The sequence below is a fragment of the Drosophila serrata genome, unplaced genomic scaffold, assembly GCF_035046125.1.
Source record: "Drosophila serrata isolate PLE 108 unplaced genomic scaffold, ASM3504612v1 contig_276, whole genome shotgun sequence".
Lineage (NCBI taxonomy): Eukaryota > Metazoa > Arthropoda > Insecta > Diptera > Drosophilidae > Drosophila > Drosophila serrata.
This window is the reverse complement of record NW_028257174.1, coordinates 6,757,085-6,774,491: the sequence shown is the minus strand read 5'-3', so window position 1 is coordinate 6,774,491 and position 17,407 is coordinate 6,757,085. Positions and strand designations below refer to the sequence as shown.

The following is a 17,407-nucleotide window of genomic DNA, read 5'->3' as shown; positions in this document are numbered from 1 at the left end:
GCAAAGACACAGAAAACTTCTGCGATGCATTAGAAAAATAATGTCTCAGTTGGTTTCATGTCTTTTTTTTGCCACAGATGACACGGCGAGGAACTAGAATTATAAATAAGTAATTTAAAGGACTTGAAACTAGGATTAAGACCAGGGCAAACTCAATACCATATATTTTCTAGATCAGAAGGCAGAGCCACGTGCCAGAAGGCCAGGCTAAATGAATTGGTAAATCTGCTGCACTCACCTCGATTTGCTGGCTTCTGGGGGACCAGGGATTAGCCCAAAGTTTTTCGATAGAAGCAGCAGCTGCTCCTGCTTCTCCTGCACCTGTAAATGGATAAACAGGAGAGGCAGGATCTGGAGCTGGGATGGAGGCACTGCAGCCACAAGCTGCCACGCGAGGGATGGAAAGTAAAAGTTTCATCTCGGCCTTCTCGAATCGCTGCACGCACTAATACTCGAGGAACTCTGGGGGGTTGGGGGCGGTAAAAACGAGAGAGAACTTGAAAAGTGGAAAGCAAAAATTTGTGAAAACTTCGACTGGCAGTTGGAGAGGAAACTCCGCCACCAACTCTCTTACTTGGATCGAAAGGAATAAGAAAGCGCTGCGTTTTATTTATACTCGACGCTCGTACACTTTCAACTGTCTGAAAATCGTATAAATAATTTCTTGGCATCTTTTCTTTTGCCATTTTTGAAGCATGCACTAACGAAAATGATTACAAACTTTCCCCAAATGACATCGTAAAAAGTTAAATAAGTTTTTGCGCCGGCAATAACAACAGCCAGTGGCCAAAAAGCGACACGATAAGTGCTAGCAAATTCCACGCGTAATTGCATTCGGAATATTTATTTGGCAGACTTGAGCTCTACTGGCAAACTGCACAACACTCATATGGCACATCACGTATACGCCATGATGGCAGCAACTCAGCAACTCGGCAGCTCGGCAGCTCTCGAATTAGCTGCGTACTTCACCTGCAATTCAGAAATCTCCTGGGCGACGCCTTAATTTAATTTATTAGAACCTTTCTGGTGTACTTTGCGGGCTTACTTGCGGCGTTTGTTGTTTTCCTTTTTTGTTTTATTTCATTTTGAAATTAACCATATTTTAGGTATGTCAAGTGTTGGGTTTTAATATTACGTATACGCCATGGTGAGCAGGCAAGAGACTCAAGTGAGCAGCTATGGCTTTCAAATCTAAGTTGATTGTTCTCTTACGAAGCCCAAGTTTAGTTTTTATAATGCTTTAAAGATATGTAAGGTAAGAAAGAAAGAATCATTTACCATGGGTTTCAATATTACGAATACGCCATGGTGAGCAGGCGTGAGACTTAGTGAACAGCTTTCAAATATAATTTAATTATTTTCTTACGAAGCCAAAGTTTGGTTTTAATAATGCTCTTAAGAAATGTAAAGTAAGAAAGAAAGAATCATTCATCTTGCGTTTGAATATTACGTATACGCCATGGTGAGCAAACACCAGACTAAGTAAGCAGTTTTAAGATCTAATTTAATTGTTCTTTTACAAAGCCAAAGCTTAGTTTTTATAATTTTTTAAAGATATATAAGGTAAGGAAAGGAATAATCATGTAACTTGGTTTTCAATATTACGTATACGACATGTTGAGCAGGCATGAAATCAAATGATTTCATTATAAATTCCATTCTCAAAATCCTCACCCTTATACTCTCCCTCTCCATTCATTTGGGGGTTGTTTCTATTAATTTCCCATTGTGAAAATATTAAATATAGCTTTAAGCAGCCAAAGTGCCATAAATTCCACAAACAAAAAACAAAAAAAAAGACAAAGGCACAAAGGCGATTCCCGGGCACTCGCCACTTGCCACCCGCAGGACGAAGGCATTGGGGACCTGCTGCGTTATATTTAGAGAGCAGGCAACAATTAAGTTTGTAAAAGTTAAAAGTTTTTTTTTCCAGCGACAACATTGTCTGCGACAACCTTTTGTTTGCACGTGCCCGTTATCCAGCCGCTTTTACTCCTTCACCTCCCGTCATTTTCATTCCCGAAACGATTCCCATTCCGCTTGTCCAACTCCAACTAAGCCACATCTCTGGACCAGAGATGGAGAGATCTGAAGGATGGACCAGAGATGGGAGATGGGAGCTGGGAGACCGGAGACAGGAGACACCAGACCACCTGGGGGGAATTGGTTCCATGGGGCGTGAGAGGGACATCTGTACGTGTTGTTGTGGAAGGCGTAAACTGTATTTTTATGACACTAAGCAAACAATTAACTGGGGCGGCTAAGCGTTTCAAAACTACACTGGAAGTTAAGTACAACACTTACAAATTAAAAGTAATACATTAAAAATAATACTGATCGGAAAGTATCTTCTTATTAATACCTAAAGATTAATATTTTATGAAGGCTAGGTTCTTTCTCTACAAATTAAAAACCTTTCCATATATTCACCATGAAAACTAATTGTTAAGTTAACAAAACCCAAGGAATTTCTTATCGTGCAAAGACACAGCCGCCAAGACAATGGACCAAAGGTTACCCCATCCATGAGCTGGTCCTTTTTGACAAATCACATGCAGCCGGGGAAGCGAAAGGATCTGCCTCCTGCGATGCCTGCGAGTTGGTTACTTTATTTTTAGGACAACCGAGTCAATTAGAATGCTAATTTGTATGCAAATATTTGTGAATTGAATGAGGTTAGGCTGGCGCTTGTCTCCAGTATATACTATATCTGTATCTGCACCATCGCCGCCGCCTTTGTCCCGTGGCCTTTGTTTTTTGTTTGTGTCCTTTATTACGAAACCGGAAATAAACTAAAAGCCAGCCGAAAAGGAAAGTAAAGGAAATTGCCTGCAGCCTGCTTGCCAAGGCAATGAACACCTTACTCTCAAGAGGTGGCTTCCTCGAGTGGCATATGGCAAGTGGAAGGAGAGCGGTCGGACGCAAGGACAATTCATCATGGGCTCCTTGAGGGCCAGGCAATGTGAGATTTGAAAGCAATCAGCATTAATGACTTCTATGTAGTGCAAGCAGTTGAGACAGGCACTTCAAAAAGGGTGTCGGAATATCAATACAAAACTTTTCAAGGAGGTTTAAGACCTTGAAGTGGGTTAATTTCATTAAAAGACAGGAGGTTGACTAGCTAAAAGATGTTTTAAATTAATTAACATACAACTTGAATATATATAATTAATAGTAACTAATATTAAGAGTTTATATAATAATATTTTGTATGTGGGAAACTATTTTTGAGTAAAGAAATCTTCATAAAATAGTTATTAGTTTTTTATTCTTGCAAAGTATTATTCTTTCAGTTTTTTGACTAAAAAGCAATGAAGGAATCATTTCCGACCCTATAAATCATATATATTCGTGATCAGCATGATTAGCCGAGTCGAACTAGTCTGGTCCGGGAAGAAAAAAATTTTTTACATTTTTTTCAAAATTTTATAAGGGGTTACATCGTTAAAATTTGCAAAAAATGGCAAAAAAAAATTTATTTAAATTGAGTATGTAGATTTAAAAACCTATTAAAAACTAGCACAGAACTGCTTACCGAATTAAAATTAATGCATTTTTGGCTTAGTTATGGCCAATTTAAGATTCTATTTCCGTCTTATTAAAATATTTAATATTTAATCCTTAACATATTCTTAATCACATTTACCTAACAATATGTTCACAGTTACACTTTTATTATAACTTTTCACTGATTTAACCTTAACCTTAACACTTTCAACAAAATGAAATCAAAGAAAATCGTAACCATTCACTTATTTTATGCAGTAACCCATATTTATTGAAGCATACAATTCTTAGTCACAGGAAGTATTTTAAAGAAGAAAAAAAAAAACAAAAAAAAGGCTGATGAAGAGGGGAAAAAGAACAGAAGCAGATGAACCAGAGAGTCCTTAGAAGTTGGGCTCCTTGCCGAAAAAGGAGAAGGTCTCGTTGCAGCGAATCTCATAGCAGTCCGGGAAGGAGGTGAAGTGCCTCGATAGCCGCAGATCGAATATGAATTCGCAGTAAGGATAACTGAAAGCAAAAAGAAACAATAAACCATAAGCCAAACGATGTTATATATGTAGCTATAAAGAAAGACTGAGCAAGGTGAATGCATTGGTCCTGATATAATATTTATTCCGATGGCGGTGGCCATAACAGCTCCTCGCCAAAAAAGGAAACAATCCTGCCAGCAGCCATTTTAATTGTTATGCAATTCAAATGCCACTGTATATATTCTATATATATACGTATATATCGGTTATATCGATAGAAACAACGTTACGAGTGTGTTTGTGCCCCAAGCTCAAGTCCGAAAAGCAAACCCCAAGCAAAAGCCAAACAAGTTTATTTTAAAATGCAATTCACACTACAAAATAACAGAGAGGCATGCATAAATTGCAAATTGCAGCTAGAGTGGGCGGATTTTGGGTGCATATATCTACTATATATATATAGTATATATATGTAGTGTGGATATTGTGGATTTCAATGGCAGGGAATGGTGCGAAAATGGTAGTGATTGGTTGCATAACTTACATTGGCGGAAACCAGAGAAAGCAGCGATATGTGCAGAGTATGCCAAAGGGTCGCTTAAATTCACCGTCTGGCGTTTGAATCGATCCCGAGTTGTGTTTCCTCCAGCACTGCGATGCCCAGCCTGGAATTAAATATATATTAATATATATAAATAAAGGTGTATTGTTTAAGAAGCCAAGACCAAACTTATAACCAGAGCAATTCATTTTGTAAAGTAGTCCTTTGTGTATATAAAACAATAAGCTCTGAGACAAGTCTAAAGTAAACCTTCTTTCTTGCCAAAGTTTAGCTGAAGTTATAAACGGTTTAAGATTTTGTTTTCAAATGGATATAAACTTGCTTAACCTTATTTAATCCCTTTCTGGATTAATATTGTTGTCTGGCTTCATCAAAATATAAATATAATTGAGTACATATTGAAAGTAATATAATTTACTCCCCATATTGCCTTTTCTTAATGAACTTGACTGGAGTTTAAGTAATTTAAATGTTTAAAAATTAAATAATATTTAATATTAAGGAATTAATTATTTATTATTTACAAAATTAACTATTTATATCAAAGCTAAACCTTAAACACTTGCAATATACAAGTGTTTACCATCATCAAAGAGGTTTCTTTTCATTTTCCCAAATTTAAACACTTAAAATAAATATTAAATACAAAATCTACTTAAACGTTTATCACCATAAACTCCTTATTCAGTTGTTATATATTTCCAAGTTTATCCACTTGAACATAGTTTATTTTCACAACATGCTCTGCATACGGACCACAGTGCGTATGAGCAACAAATCATCTTTTCTCATTGATCAAACTTTCAACACAAACAAAAAAAAGAAAGATCGAATAAAAAGTTATCTAGTTAGAAGAAAGAAAACTACATACTTCCATAGTTGTAATCACATAAACAGCAGAGTATTAATAGCAATATAAATGCAATTGTTGTGGTGCTTTTGCGTGTATTTATTACAGTGGTTGTTGACGCTCCCGTTTCGTTTATCGATTTATCGGCCATTGAACAACAATCGTAAGCACAACCGCCGCCGGAATTGCAATCGGTATCGAAAATGAATTCTGAATCGGAAACTGATGTATATGAGCCTGAGCCTGAGCCTGAGCTGGAGCCTGAGCTGGAGCTTGAGCCTGGGCCTGCCATGGAGCAACTCTTGGTCTCCGGGAATAATTTGATTTTGCTCTGCGTGGATGTCTCGGCGCGATTTTAACCGCGAGTGTGGCAAAAAAAAATCCGCAAACGGAGCGAGCGCGAATCCAAATGCGGAGGTAAAAAGTGTAAACACACAGACGGAGCACGACGAACAGCAAAGAAATGCCACGAGCTGATGCCTGTGCCTGGACCAGTGCCTCTGCGCACCTAAATTGATGCCAATTGATAAATTATCGCGTGCGGTTGTATGGGTATGCGATCCCCTTCCACCTGAACTGCCAGCGATACCTTCTCTGCCTTCTTCTCCTTCGTTTGCCACCCATCTCTCTGGCCTCTCTAATGTGATTACTACACTGGGAAAAAATATTATCTAGTTTGAAGAGTTGGGCTTTGTAAAGGGGAAATTAATCTCATGCTCTTAATGAATCTCTAGGCGTTTCTCTTTCCGTTTCTCTATCCGTTTTCTATCAGTATTAACACTTTTATATCATGAAATATAAATAACTATAAAATCAATGCTTTCACTACAAATGTAATATATATTTCTCAGTGTAGACCCAGGGCGACTCTGTCACACTTTGGCATCCTCGTTTTCCATTCCACGTCTCCGGTTTCATTTTCGTTTTTGATTTCGTTTTCGGTTTCCATTTCGGTTTCAGTTTCGGCTCCCATAGAAGCATCGTGTTGACAGCTCTTGTGTGGCTCAATCAGTCAGCTATTGCTCATCTCATCTCATTTCATCTCATCTCATCCTCATCCTCATCCTCATCTGGTCTCCTCTCATCCGAATTCAGGTTTTGGCAGAGTGCAGTCCAATGGAATGCAACATGCTATTTTGCTGTGTCCACTTAACATCAGCATAATGAGTCAATCAATCAGGGGATGAACTCAACCAATCACTCGAAATTATTCAAAATAATGCCACTGATTCATACACACCATGCCTTAAGATTCGAATGAGTAATAATCTTTATATCTATCTAAACATATAATAGAAATAAATAAAGTTTATTCCAATATACAATCTTTATCTTTCTCCTATATATTCTATATAAAGAAAGTGATATTTATAAATAAATTTTTATCTAAAAATCAGCATCTGCATTTCTGAAACACAATAGAATCAAAACCTCATATATAATGCAAATTTAAGCACAATTATAATCCGTTTAGAGGGATCTAATGTATGCAGTTCTTGCCCCAACATAAAACTCAAATGCTTGCACAATTTTGTCGTAATTAATTTGTTTATAACTATTTCAAAATAATCTAATTCCCAGAGCTCCCCACAGAAATTGCCGTAATTTGCCAATCAACATTGAAATAGAAGCCACCGCCGACGCAGTCAACGCAATAGAGTCAACTACGCACTACAATCTATGGCACACACTACACACTATATACTATATACTTTGTACTATATATCTATATATATATATATATATACATATAACAACGCACAACGACCACGACCCAAATCCCAGTTACGAGTGCCGAATCGAGTTGAGAGAGATCTGAGTTGATCTTCTGCTTCTGCGGGTCCATTGGCCTTCAGCGATCAATGTCATTTCGTTTGATTCCATTAAAGTGCGCGTCAGCCCCACCATCTGGCATTTGAGTGGGTCTCCTCATCCTCCTCCTAGCCCATGGATAACCATTCGCTGGGAACTGGAAAAATAGAGAAATGGAGAGCTGGGAAACTGGGCTAGAAGAGGGAACTTCAACTCCATGTTCCCAGCCCCTCTCATAGAATGTAACCCGTCCGCGACTCAGGTGCGCAAGTTAACAGCTCCATTGACTACGGCCACATAATTTATCTTATTTTTAGCCAGAGAGCCACCTGACACAACCCCATACCCCACACCACACTCGACCCTGGGGTTCGGGAAACGCTTTGGCATAACTTTGACTGGCTTATAAATGTCGAACGATTTATTTGCGGCTGAAGTTCGTCGAGTTCAGGTACCGCGAGCCCCTCTGCATCCTATATACATGGACTAACCAAGTTTGGTTAACGCTCCTCCCTCATCCGCTATCCAGGCATCAACTTGAATGGATATATCGCTTTTAACCGGGTGGAGAATGGAGGCTAAATGGAGGCTGGGATGGGAGCAGGAACCTGGTGCTCTCGAAAAAATGACGTTGGTAACAAAGTGTTTCAAATTTGTTTACTACAAAAAGTGGATTGCTTTTTGGGCGGCAAGATATATGTATGTGTGTGTGACCAGGTAATTGGGCGTGGCCCCTGCCCCAAAACTTGCCGCCTGCTTTGGATGGGTCCATTGATAGCTTTTGTGGCTTTTCAACTTTGCCATCATCAAATGGAGTGCGAACAGCGAACCGTCTTTAACTGGAAGTGGAACTTTTGCCTCCAACTATGTCGGAAGTACACGCACATAAACTAGTTTGTGGCTTATATTTCCCCATACGGAAAGGTATGAAATTTGATTAGGTTAAATCATTTTAGCCGCGAAATCATAAGCTAGAAGGAAGGAAACATAACTAATGGAACTTTTCTTTTAGTTAGTTTGGAAATACACTCAATTCACCCACTTTTTCCACTGGCACAGTTTTAGATTCTTTTAAATTCATAAAATTAAATTCTAAAATAATGATCAAAGAGGATTTTCCTCAACAAATAATATTAAACTCAATATATCAATAAAACATCACATCTTCATAAATTATATGTTTGTATTAATAGTACATCCTCGCCCTCTACATTTCCCATATAAAATCTAGTAATAATCAGACTTATGCTATGAAAAAAAAACACACTTATTACATCTACACTCGCCACAAATACACACTAGATTTAGTTACTCGAAGTAGTTTAGAAGCGTACACTTGACGCTGGTACAGTCGGGCAGTGACGTGAACAGCACGCAGGATAACTTATAGTCGTAGATGAACTCGCAAGTGGGAAAGCTGTCAAAAAAACCAGGAATAGAGAAAAAGAAATCCAAGTTAGGAGAAGAAAACAATTGCTGACGAATATAAGGACTCACCTGACGGTGAAGAACCAGGTGCACTTGAAGTTGCACAGTATGCCATACGGCTTCTTCAGCTGCTCCTTCTTGTTGACAACGGTATTCTGTAGATTATAGCCATCGTAGCGACGCCAGCAATGGTTAATGTTACCTGTAAATTGATGTAACCATAACTAATAAGAGGTATTGATTTATTTCTCATCAAAATGAATTACTCCTGCCTGCCTAGTTAACAGAAAATCTATATAAAATCCCATTAAATTCTTGGTTATCTTTTAAATTTTCGTTTGCTAACAAAATTCTTTAAATTATAGTATATTTTTAAGCAAACTTCCTTTTCCTAGAACTGAATAGTAAGCCTTTTCAAAATATATCATAACAAACTCCCACGATTTTTTGTTTATTAGGTTTTTAATGCTTACTTTTTACTTTTAGAATGGCATAATGAACCTTAAAAACTTATATTTCCCTTATTATCGATAACATACACACTTAACGATAAATTCTCGTAAATTTTCATATTTCCACATCCGGTTTAGCGGCTACTTACGTCGTATATGATGACTGCCGCCATGATGATGAAAATCTCGCCCCTCCAGCTGTCCCCCATGCCCATTGGTGGCTTCCACGCCCCGGATGCCACCCATGCCACCGCCTCCGCCACGGCCACCGAAGAGGAGAAGGTACCAAAGCACCAGCGAGCTGACGATGAAGATGTAAGTCACTAATTTGGCCATTTCCGCTGCACACACACACACACACGCACGCAAAGAGCTGCTCCTTCCGGCTGCTTCCTCTAGCTGCTGACAGTTGACAGCTGACAGTTGCTCCTTTCCTTGGCCACTTTCTTTCCAAGCTTTCGCAGTGCGTATCCGTATCCGTATCCGTATTCGTATCCGTATCTGTGTGCGGTGTGTGCGAGGGTATTGGTGTGGTGTGTGCGTTGTGTGTGTACGGTGTGTGTTATGGCTGTCGCTTTCGTTGCCGCTGCGAATGTCGCCCCTGCACTGAATACATTTTCAGAACCAACAAAAGTGAATTCGCCTCGCTGTCTCCCAAAGCACTGCCGATCCGCTCGACGGTCCGATTTGCTCCAGGTCGCTCCGCTCCGTCAGAGTCACCAGCGTGCCATCATGTCCAGCGTGTCCAGCGTTTATTTTTGGATCTTTTCGGAGCACAAACTATTCAATTTGAGGCACTGCTCCTCCTCCTCCTTCTCCTCCGCCTGTCACTCATTTCGCTAATTTAAATAATCAAATGCGAATTAGCATTTGGGGTGCCAGCGAGGGTGTGTGTATGAGTGTGTGTGTGCTCATGGGGTGTGTGTCTGAGAGGGGGTTTCATGGGGTAGAGCAGGCCAAAAACGGGGCTACGAACCCGCTTTGTGGCTCACTTACTCAGCGCATGCAGTTGCGACTGACAGAATCAAGCAAGGTTATCGCAGATTTCACAAAAATTTATCGATAATAATCGGAATATGGAAAGAATTTTGTATTTATTCAACGAGTAATGTCAGGTTTTTCTTAGGCCTCTCTCAAATCCAATGATATTTAATAAATCAAAGGACTACTGCTGGGATGAGACCATACTTAAGGTAAATATTTATTAATTTGTCAACCAAACTTTCAATATAATTTTTGGCTCAATAATATTTTTCAGTGTTTTCTAAGCTTTGCTAGAAATCTATCTATCAATCTATTGAATCTACAAGCTATTCAATGTGACTTTCACGTAAACAAGGTGAGTGATTATCCTTTATATACAAACATATTAATTTATAATCTGTTTGTAATGTTATTTTCCAGGTGTGTATTAAAATCAAAAGTAAATTTGTATCAAAACGTATTGGAAATTAAAGAAATTATTTTATGCTCCAATAAATATTGACAACATTCAAATGACAAGCAAAAAGAAAACATTTCTTTCGTTCCAATTACTTACCTAGATGATGTTTCTCAGCTGCTTTTACCTGTCTTGGGGCTACACCCCGTAGACTTCTTTTCACAATGCCTGCTAGTCAAAGCCCTTATAAATTAAAATTTTATTTAGCTGCAGTTGACAATTTATTTGCATTTCATTTACCACAAAAGCGAGCAGGCAAGGCACATGGAAGGCACTGAAAAAGAAAAGGGACTTTCCCCCAGAGTGCAGCAAAACACTTTGTTAGCGATTAATAAGTACCCTGTTAAATCTACTGAAAAGTAACTAAACACAAGTTTAAGGAGCTCTTTTATTATCAGTTAATATGAAATTTAATTACTAATTAAATAAGATATTATTGTAAAAATGCATAAGAAAGTATTCGCTACAAAATAAATATTTTTTGATATTATTTCCCTAAGAAAATGTTCTAAAAAAACTCCTTCTATTAAAAATATATATAAATAATCATTGAAATATGTTATTCTCCCCTCTTAGCCCATTAAGCCTCACCTTTCATCAAGGGGTAGCAGGAAAACGAAAAAGAAAGCGACTAAGAAAGCCTTACATCATAAAAAAGGGGGATGCCCAGAAACGGAACGGAAGTGTCCACAGGGACTATGGGTGGGCTGAAGGACGAGGTGGCGAACTGTGGTGACGCCTCCACAATGCGGTTATGCCACCAAAACTGGGTAACCGGGGGGGTGGTGCTATGTGGTATGGGCTCCATGGAAAGTTGTAAGAAAATGCAATGAAACGAAATGAATGTCGCCGAATGAACGAATGAATGCATGCATAACTAACACGACACCAAATGAACGGAAACACACACATATACATACATATATCCTTTAGATATCCTTTGCCACCGAAAATGGAGCGGGACTCGTAGTGAATGGAGGCGAACGAGCAGAGAACTCTGGCCTGAACCGAATGAAGTGTTTGACAACACTTTAACTTGATTAAAAATTTAATAGCCAGCAGGGCAAACATTGTGTGGTGCGTGTCCTGGAAAGAGGAGATCCGGCTGGGAAGGACTCCTCTCGTCTCGTCTCAATTGGATTGCACAAGTTGCCACAACATTTGTCTGCTCTTGTCTGCGGGTTAAGCCAACGAATGCGAATGCATTTCATTAAGATTTTCTCTGCCAAAACTACACACAGTACTTTAAATGGCGCCAATCAAGTCCATCTAATTGAATAGGGAGCGGAGGGAGCGGGCAAAAGGCGTCTTAATTAAAGTACTTGTAAGTGTATTACTTCATAAGGAAGGCAAATAACTCATTCGGTTAACTGATTGCCAAAGTTGTCGACCAAAAACTGTTGACAATATGGTTAAATGAAAGCTTTCTCTGCCTTGGTTTGCTTACCTTTTTGAATGTGTTTATATATATTCCATACACAGCTTCAAAGGGGCTTTAATCTCTTTCTCTACAAATAAATTTAAAGGAATTCAAGAACTAGTTCACTGAATGAGCATCTCTATGTACTGGCATTAATTGTGCAAACATTCTAGAACAATTTTGAGGCAGTCACAGCACTTACAAATGAAAGGCCCCGAAAAGCCGATAAACCGCCTGACCCCGCCACGAGAATTGTGAATCGGCGAGAAGCCGGGGGAGGCTGAGAATCCCAGAATTGAGAATCCCAGAGACGAGAGACATACCAGTGGCGTTCTTCAATTAAATAGTAATACACAATAATCAACGGAACCCGAAAACAAAAACGCAAACAAAACACAACTGAAAGATGTGCTCGACTATGGGTTACCCAGGGATTTCACTGGGACTTCTTTTATAATAAAAGTAATAAACATATAGTTGTATATAAGTTCTCCTAAAGATTATTCTTGGGAGATTAAACCAGCTTTCTTTCTGAGACCTTGTGTCAACTTCTTTAAAGTAAACGTTATCCTCCTATAAACTTCTTTAAAGTTAAAAACCCTTTTTTCTACGTATATCTAAGCTTTAAATAATACTTAACTAAACATTAGACAATTGCTTTGTTATATTTCTCCCTCTAACACATATAAAATTTAAAGTGATCTATATTGATCCCCCTTACTTCTTACTATAGGGTATTTTTGGTTTGAAAACCAATTGATGAATCTCTCGCTCGGCAATCTTTGTGAGCTCGCCGGAGTAGACATCGACGATCGGAGTCCGGGTCCGTGTCAGTGCAGTTTGGAACACGAAAGCGGTCACAATGTACCCGGAACGCTGCAGAAACAGCCGGAAGATGACGAAACCCGTGCTGGCTATCACCATTATTGCCCTGCTCTCGATGCTTGCCCAGGTGAGCGGCTACTCGGGCCTGATACCAGCGGATCCAGGTAAGTTTCCTTTCCCCTCCACCGCTTAAAACCGGATCTAGATTGGTATACACTATTTTCACATCCTGTAGAGAATCCTGGCAAATGCATCTATCGTGGTGATGTCCTGGAGCTGGGCGTCAACAATGGCATCTCGCCATGTCAGCGGCTGACATGCAACAAGGATGGCTCCATACTTATTGAGGGGTGAGTTTCAACGGTGGTGTTACTACGACTTGGCCCTGATACCTTCACCTACATACACTGGGGGAAAAAAAGGGGGAAAGAACTTTATAGAACTATATATAGAAATTAGGAAGAAGGTCTCATGTATTAGGAATGAATGCCGTGAATTTCTTTGACTTTGTTGAGCAGTTTTTATCATAATCTTTTTTACCTTTTAGTATTTGTTTTAAATGCCTCAAGCACATATTATTAAATTGGTAATTGGTAATTTCGCTCAGTGCCTGTCGCTGATAAGACAGACACATCACACCCTCGATGACGCGATGTCAACAACTTGCGACTGCGACTTTGCGCCGAGTTTTAGTTTCAGTTTCAGCCGGGCTTGAGCTCCCAGCTCCCGGCTCCTAGCTCCTGCTCCCAGCTCCTACTGACTCCCAGCTCCTACTGACTTCCAGATCCTAGTAGCTTCCAGCTTCTAGTTTCCGTCTCGAGTTCGCAGAGATGAGACTGTAATTTGTAGGTCAAGCCAAAGAGCCGAGTGAGAGTGAGCTAAATGAATGTTTCTGGGGGTGGGGACAAGGAGGCTGGGGCTTGGGGCTCTGCGGTTTTTTCGCGTTGAGGAGACGAAAATAAATTGAGGGAAACTAAAAGTTTTGCCCCAGATCCCAAATGGGATTTGCTCTTCAGGTTTTAAGTGTTTCTATTTTTTTTGGTAACATATTTTCTGTACGCTTTGACAAAAGTTCCTTGAGCGACAGCATCATCGCATCCCTTTTGATCTGAACCCATTTTCGGAATCTTTTAAGCACAAGGACAGTGTTTACAAGAATACCATGAATCCAATGACAGTTTCCTAGAATTTCCCAAACACAAAACTAGAGTTGATTTTCCGCGAAAAGCTGAAACTGTTGCTAAATTGTTTCAGTTAAAAGTTCATTAGAATTCATTGAAAGCTATTTATTTACCACAAAGCAAGTTGGCTTTAGTAAACTAATGGGAACTTAATAAGGTTGTGCTGTCTAAATCTAATAGTTTTTTGGATTATTTTCTTGGTTTTCTTATTAAAAATATGTTTTATTAATCATTAATTCATATTTCTTTACTTTGACTATACGTTTTTTATGACAATATTGAAAATTTGACGCTTAATCTCAAAGGCACATATTTGGAAACTTCTTGAGGCCATATCTTGAGCAAACAGTGACTGATTGCCAAATGTCATATATATTTCGAATCGCAATGAAAATCCCAATTAGTTAATAATAAAACATGGCAAATGAAATTTTTTTTAAATTTTGGTCAATTTTTCACAAAAAGGAAAGGGGTTACATCATTAAAATTGTCAAAATTTGGCAAAAAATTTAATTTTTAATTGAGTATGCAGATTTGTTAACCTAATAATAACTAGCATAGGACAGCTTTCCGAAATCAAATTTATGCATTTTTGGCTGAGTTATGACATTTAAAATCTTTGATTTGTCCATATTTTGGGATGTGAATTTTTTAAGCTTAATTATGATCGATTTCCAATACGATCCTAGCATTCAATCGAAAGCTACGAGGGTATATTTACTTGGGCTTCTCTAAGTTTGTTTCCTTTCTTGATAAGTTTCCACTTACATGTTTATTATATTTTTTTAATTTAAAATTTAATAAGATATATAATTTCAATCTCTTTCAGATGTGGAAAACTGCGCATCGAGAACTGCAATCGCGGGGAGAGGATAAAACCCGGCGAACCCTTCCCGGAATGTTGCAAGCTGCGTTACAAGTGCAAGGAGATTGGGGCGGCGCCCTATTACATCGAGAGGAATACGGCGGAGAAGGTCTAGGAAAAGCAAGGACATAGCCAGAGGATGCCTTTAACCTTACCCTAGAAGCCACTAATATATATATATATGTTTTTCCACAATTTGCTAATTTATTTGTCAACTTGTATATCTCAATATAAGCAGAATGTTTTGTTTTTTTTTTTTATTATTTGTAACAGACGAAAATGTGTGTTTTTTATTTAAGTTTTTTGTTTTTTGTGCCCTCCCCTTCTTCTGGTGGCTGGCTGCCTTTTCCTGGTTAGTGAAACCGTTTGCCGGGTTGAGCCAAAAAGAAATTGTTTAATTACTGGGCCAACCCGCTCATAAACAGCAATTAAGGCGAAGCCCGCCCACATTGTCGAGTGGCTCGCGTCAAGTGGCGGCAGCACGTGCACTGAGAATAATAAAATTGTACAAAAGGGGTTTCATTTAATTAAAAATAAATTAAGGAATAATATTTACAAATAATTGGAATATATTTTGAAAGCTTCTTAAACATTATATGCATTCATTCCTAGCTATACATTCAAGTTTGTATGCTTGACAGCTCAGAAAAGGCTTGAAAATTATAGAAAAATCTTTAATAAATCCAAAATGGTATCTATTTTAATAAGTATATATATTTTTTTCTGAGTGCAGCAGCAGTAAAACCCAGTTGCAGTTGCTGTGCTGCAGCAGCATTTGTGAAAATACATTGCCACCTTTTGTCGCGAAACGTTAATTAGTGCGAAATAATGAACGTGCAAATGGCTTGACATAGGGTGTGTGTGTATGTGTGTATAAGGAGGTGTGTAAGCCCAGGTAGGGGCTGTTCCTTCGTTCTTGGCAACTATATAAACTCCCCTCGCCAAGCAATCAAGGTGAGCAAATTACTCAATTAGTTCGAAAGCATCTAACGACCTTCTTGCTGGCAAAGACAATTGATTAGAGAGAGTGAGAGGGAGAGAAGAAGAGGACGGAATGCAGCTAGAAAATGAATTTTCCTAATGGTTTTTCCTGGTCACTTTTCCTTTTAATAGATGTCTTGGTTTTTTGTGTAGTAAAGGTCACAAGGGTTTTCAAAATCTCACACTCTGCTTTACGAAATTGGAGTTAAAAATTGATATATATATATTGATATATATATATTGATTGCCACCATTATTATTTTCCAACTGCTTGTGCGAGGAAATTCGCTGCTGTTGGTGCTTTTTCCTGCTGCCTCTCAATTTATTTCTGGCTCGTACTAGTTGACTCTTTTAATAACCAATTTGGCACAAAGTCGGTGGCAACTTGAGCGATATTAGCGTTGCCTCCGCTCCGGCAAGCTGAGCAAACTTTTACCTGGCAGTTCCACAATGCTGCTCCAACATACTACCGCCGAGGTCCTGGAGGTAAAGGACCTGGCTGGTAAGTTAATGGAAAACGCACACGCACATCCGAGAAAAGCTGAAGAGGCAGCGCTGCGGCTTAGGTTCCCTGTATTATGAAAAGCTCATCTAATTTCAATCAATTGTGTCAGTCGTCGGCGGGGGGACTAAACTTTCAAAGTGTACAAGCCACTCACAGAGGAGGGGGAGGTGGTGCGGGGGGTAAATCAAATGAAATCAAAACGAATCAAAATTAAATTTAAAGGGGGGATATGTGGCTTTAAAGGGGAAGAAAGTACTACTGGAAATCAGGGTGGAGGCTGGAAAAGAAGGGAGTTATATTAGGGATATTTAAGGAAACAAAATTAAAAGAAAAAAGGTTTGCAATGTAGTATACAATACAAAAAAAAATATAAAATATCTATGTGGCGGAATGCTCAAGAATTTATTGCCAGGTAAATGTTGCCAGGCAAATGTGTCCATCAACATGTTGCATCAATCATATCGACGGGCAAATGCCGAGGACATGCCAGAGCATAAAATCCAGGAGGGTTTCAGCCACCCTAATATCCTGCCAAGGAATCTCCTGCACTTGTCATAAAGCCGACAGAGTCAGCGGCTCGGAACCAGCGAACCACTTAATCATATCAGCACAATAAGTCAGCGATGGTGGTGGTCCCGGGGGCAATAAAATTAAATCCTTGCCGTGCTCCACAGAGCTCAAAGAGCACCGAGGGTGAATGCAAAAATAAAATAAAATATATATATATATATACAAAAAATATACAGCCATAATAATAAGCGAAATCAATGGCAAGTCACCTTGAAGCCAGCTCCCGTTTCACCTGGAGAAAGTGAGTGGTGGAGAGAGTGGGAGTCCAGAGCAAAGAAAAGGCGGTAGCTAGAAGAAACCAATCCAAGAAGGAAAAAGGAAGCTGCTCCTAAAGTCCTTCAAAGACGAATTTATAGAACTCTTAGAAAGGATATAAACTTAGTTAAGAATTTATCATTTAAAATAAAGGTTTAATGGAGATATTTCAAATAATGATACCTCTTTAGGGTATTTTATTTATTATATATATTTATTTAATATAAAAATGTATTATATAAATGCATTAAAAGACTTGGCAAAACCACCCTCCTGTGAG

General features: G+C 38.8%; 3 protein-coding genes and 2 long non-coding RNA genes across 5 annotated transcripts; 3 read left to right on the top strand and 2 right to left on the bottom strand.

Moving 5' to 3' along the window:
• Positions 1-3,755: 3,755 nt before the first annotated feature.
• Positions 3,756-7,185, bottom strand: LOC110181594 (uncharacterized). Its single transcript, XM_020949388.2, has 3 exons — positions 5,414-7,185; positions 4,525-4,645; positions 3,756-4,017 (listed from the first exon to the last, which is right to left on the bottom strand). The coding sequence occupies exons 1-3, from the start codon at positions 5,682-5,684 to the stop codon at positions 3,894-3,896; spliced, it is 516 nt and encodes a 171-aa protein (XP_020805047.2). The 5' UTR covers positions 5,685-7,185; the 3' UTR covers positions 3,756-3,893.
• LOC147643271 (uncharacterized) lies at positions 6,974-8,380 on the top strand. Its single transcript, XR_015272374.1, has 2 exons — positions 6,974-7,466; positions 7,522-8,380. It is a non-coding gene; the product is annotated as an uncharacterized LOC147643271 (long non-coding RNA).
• On the bottom strand, positions 8,370-10,101 carry LOC110181589 (uncharacterized). Its single transcript, XM_020949383.2, has 3 exons — positions 9,234-10,101; positions 8,702-8,834; positions 8,370-8,621 (listed from the first exon to the last, which is right to left on the bottom strand). Exons 1-3 carry the CDS (start codon positions 9,418-9,420, stop codon positions 8,513-8,515), a joined length of 429 nt encoding a protein of 142 aa, XP_020805042.2. The 5' UTR covers positions 9,421-10,101; the 3' UTR covers positions 8,370-8,512.
• On the top strand, positions 9,707-11,029 carry LOC147643270 (uncharacterized). Its single transcript, XR_015272373.1, has 3 exons — positions 9,707-10,277; positions 10,343-10,423; positions 10,733-11,029. It is a non-coding gene; the product is annotated as an uncharacterized LOC147643270 (long non-coding RNA).
• Positions 11,030-12,117: 1,088 nt separating this feature from the next.
• On the top strand, positions 12,118-15,096 carry LOC110181571 (uncharacterized). The gene is made up of 4 exons (XM_020949362.2): positions 12,118-12,407; positions 12,679-12,934; positions 13,006-13,120; positions 14,781-15,096. Exons 2-4 carry the CDS (start codon positions 12,808-12,810, stop codon positions 14,929-14,931), a joined length of 393 nt encoding a protein of 130 aa, XP_020805021.2. The 5' UTR covers positions 12,118-12,407; positions 12,679-12,807; the 3' UTR covers positions 14,932-15,096.
• Positions 15,097-17,407: the final 2,311 nt, after the last annotated feature.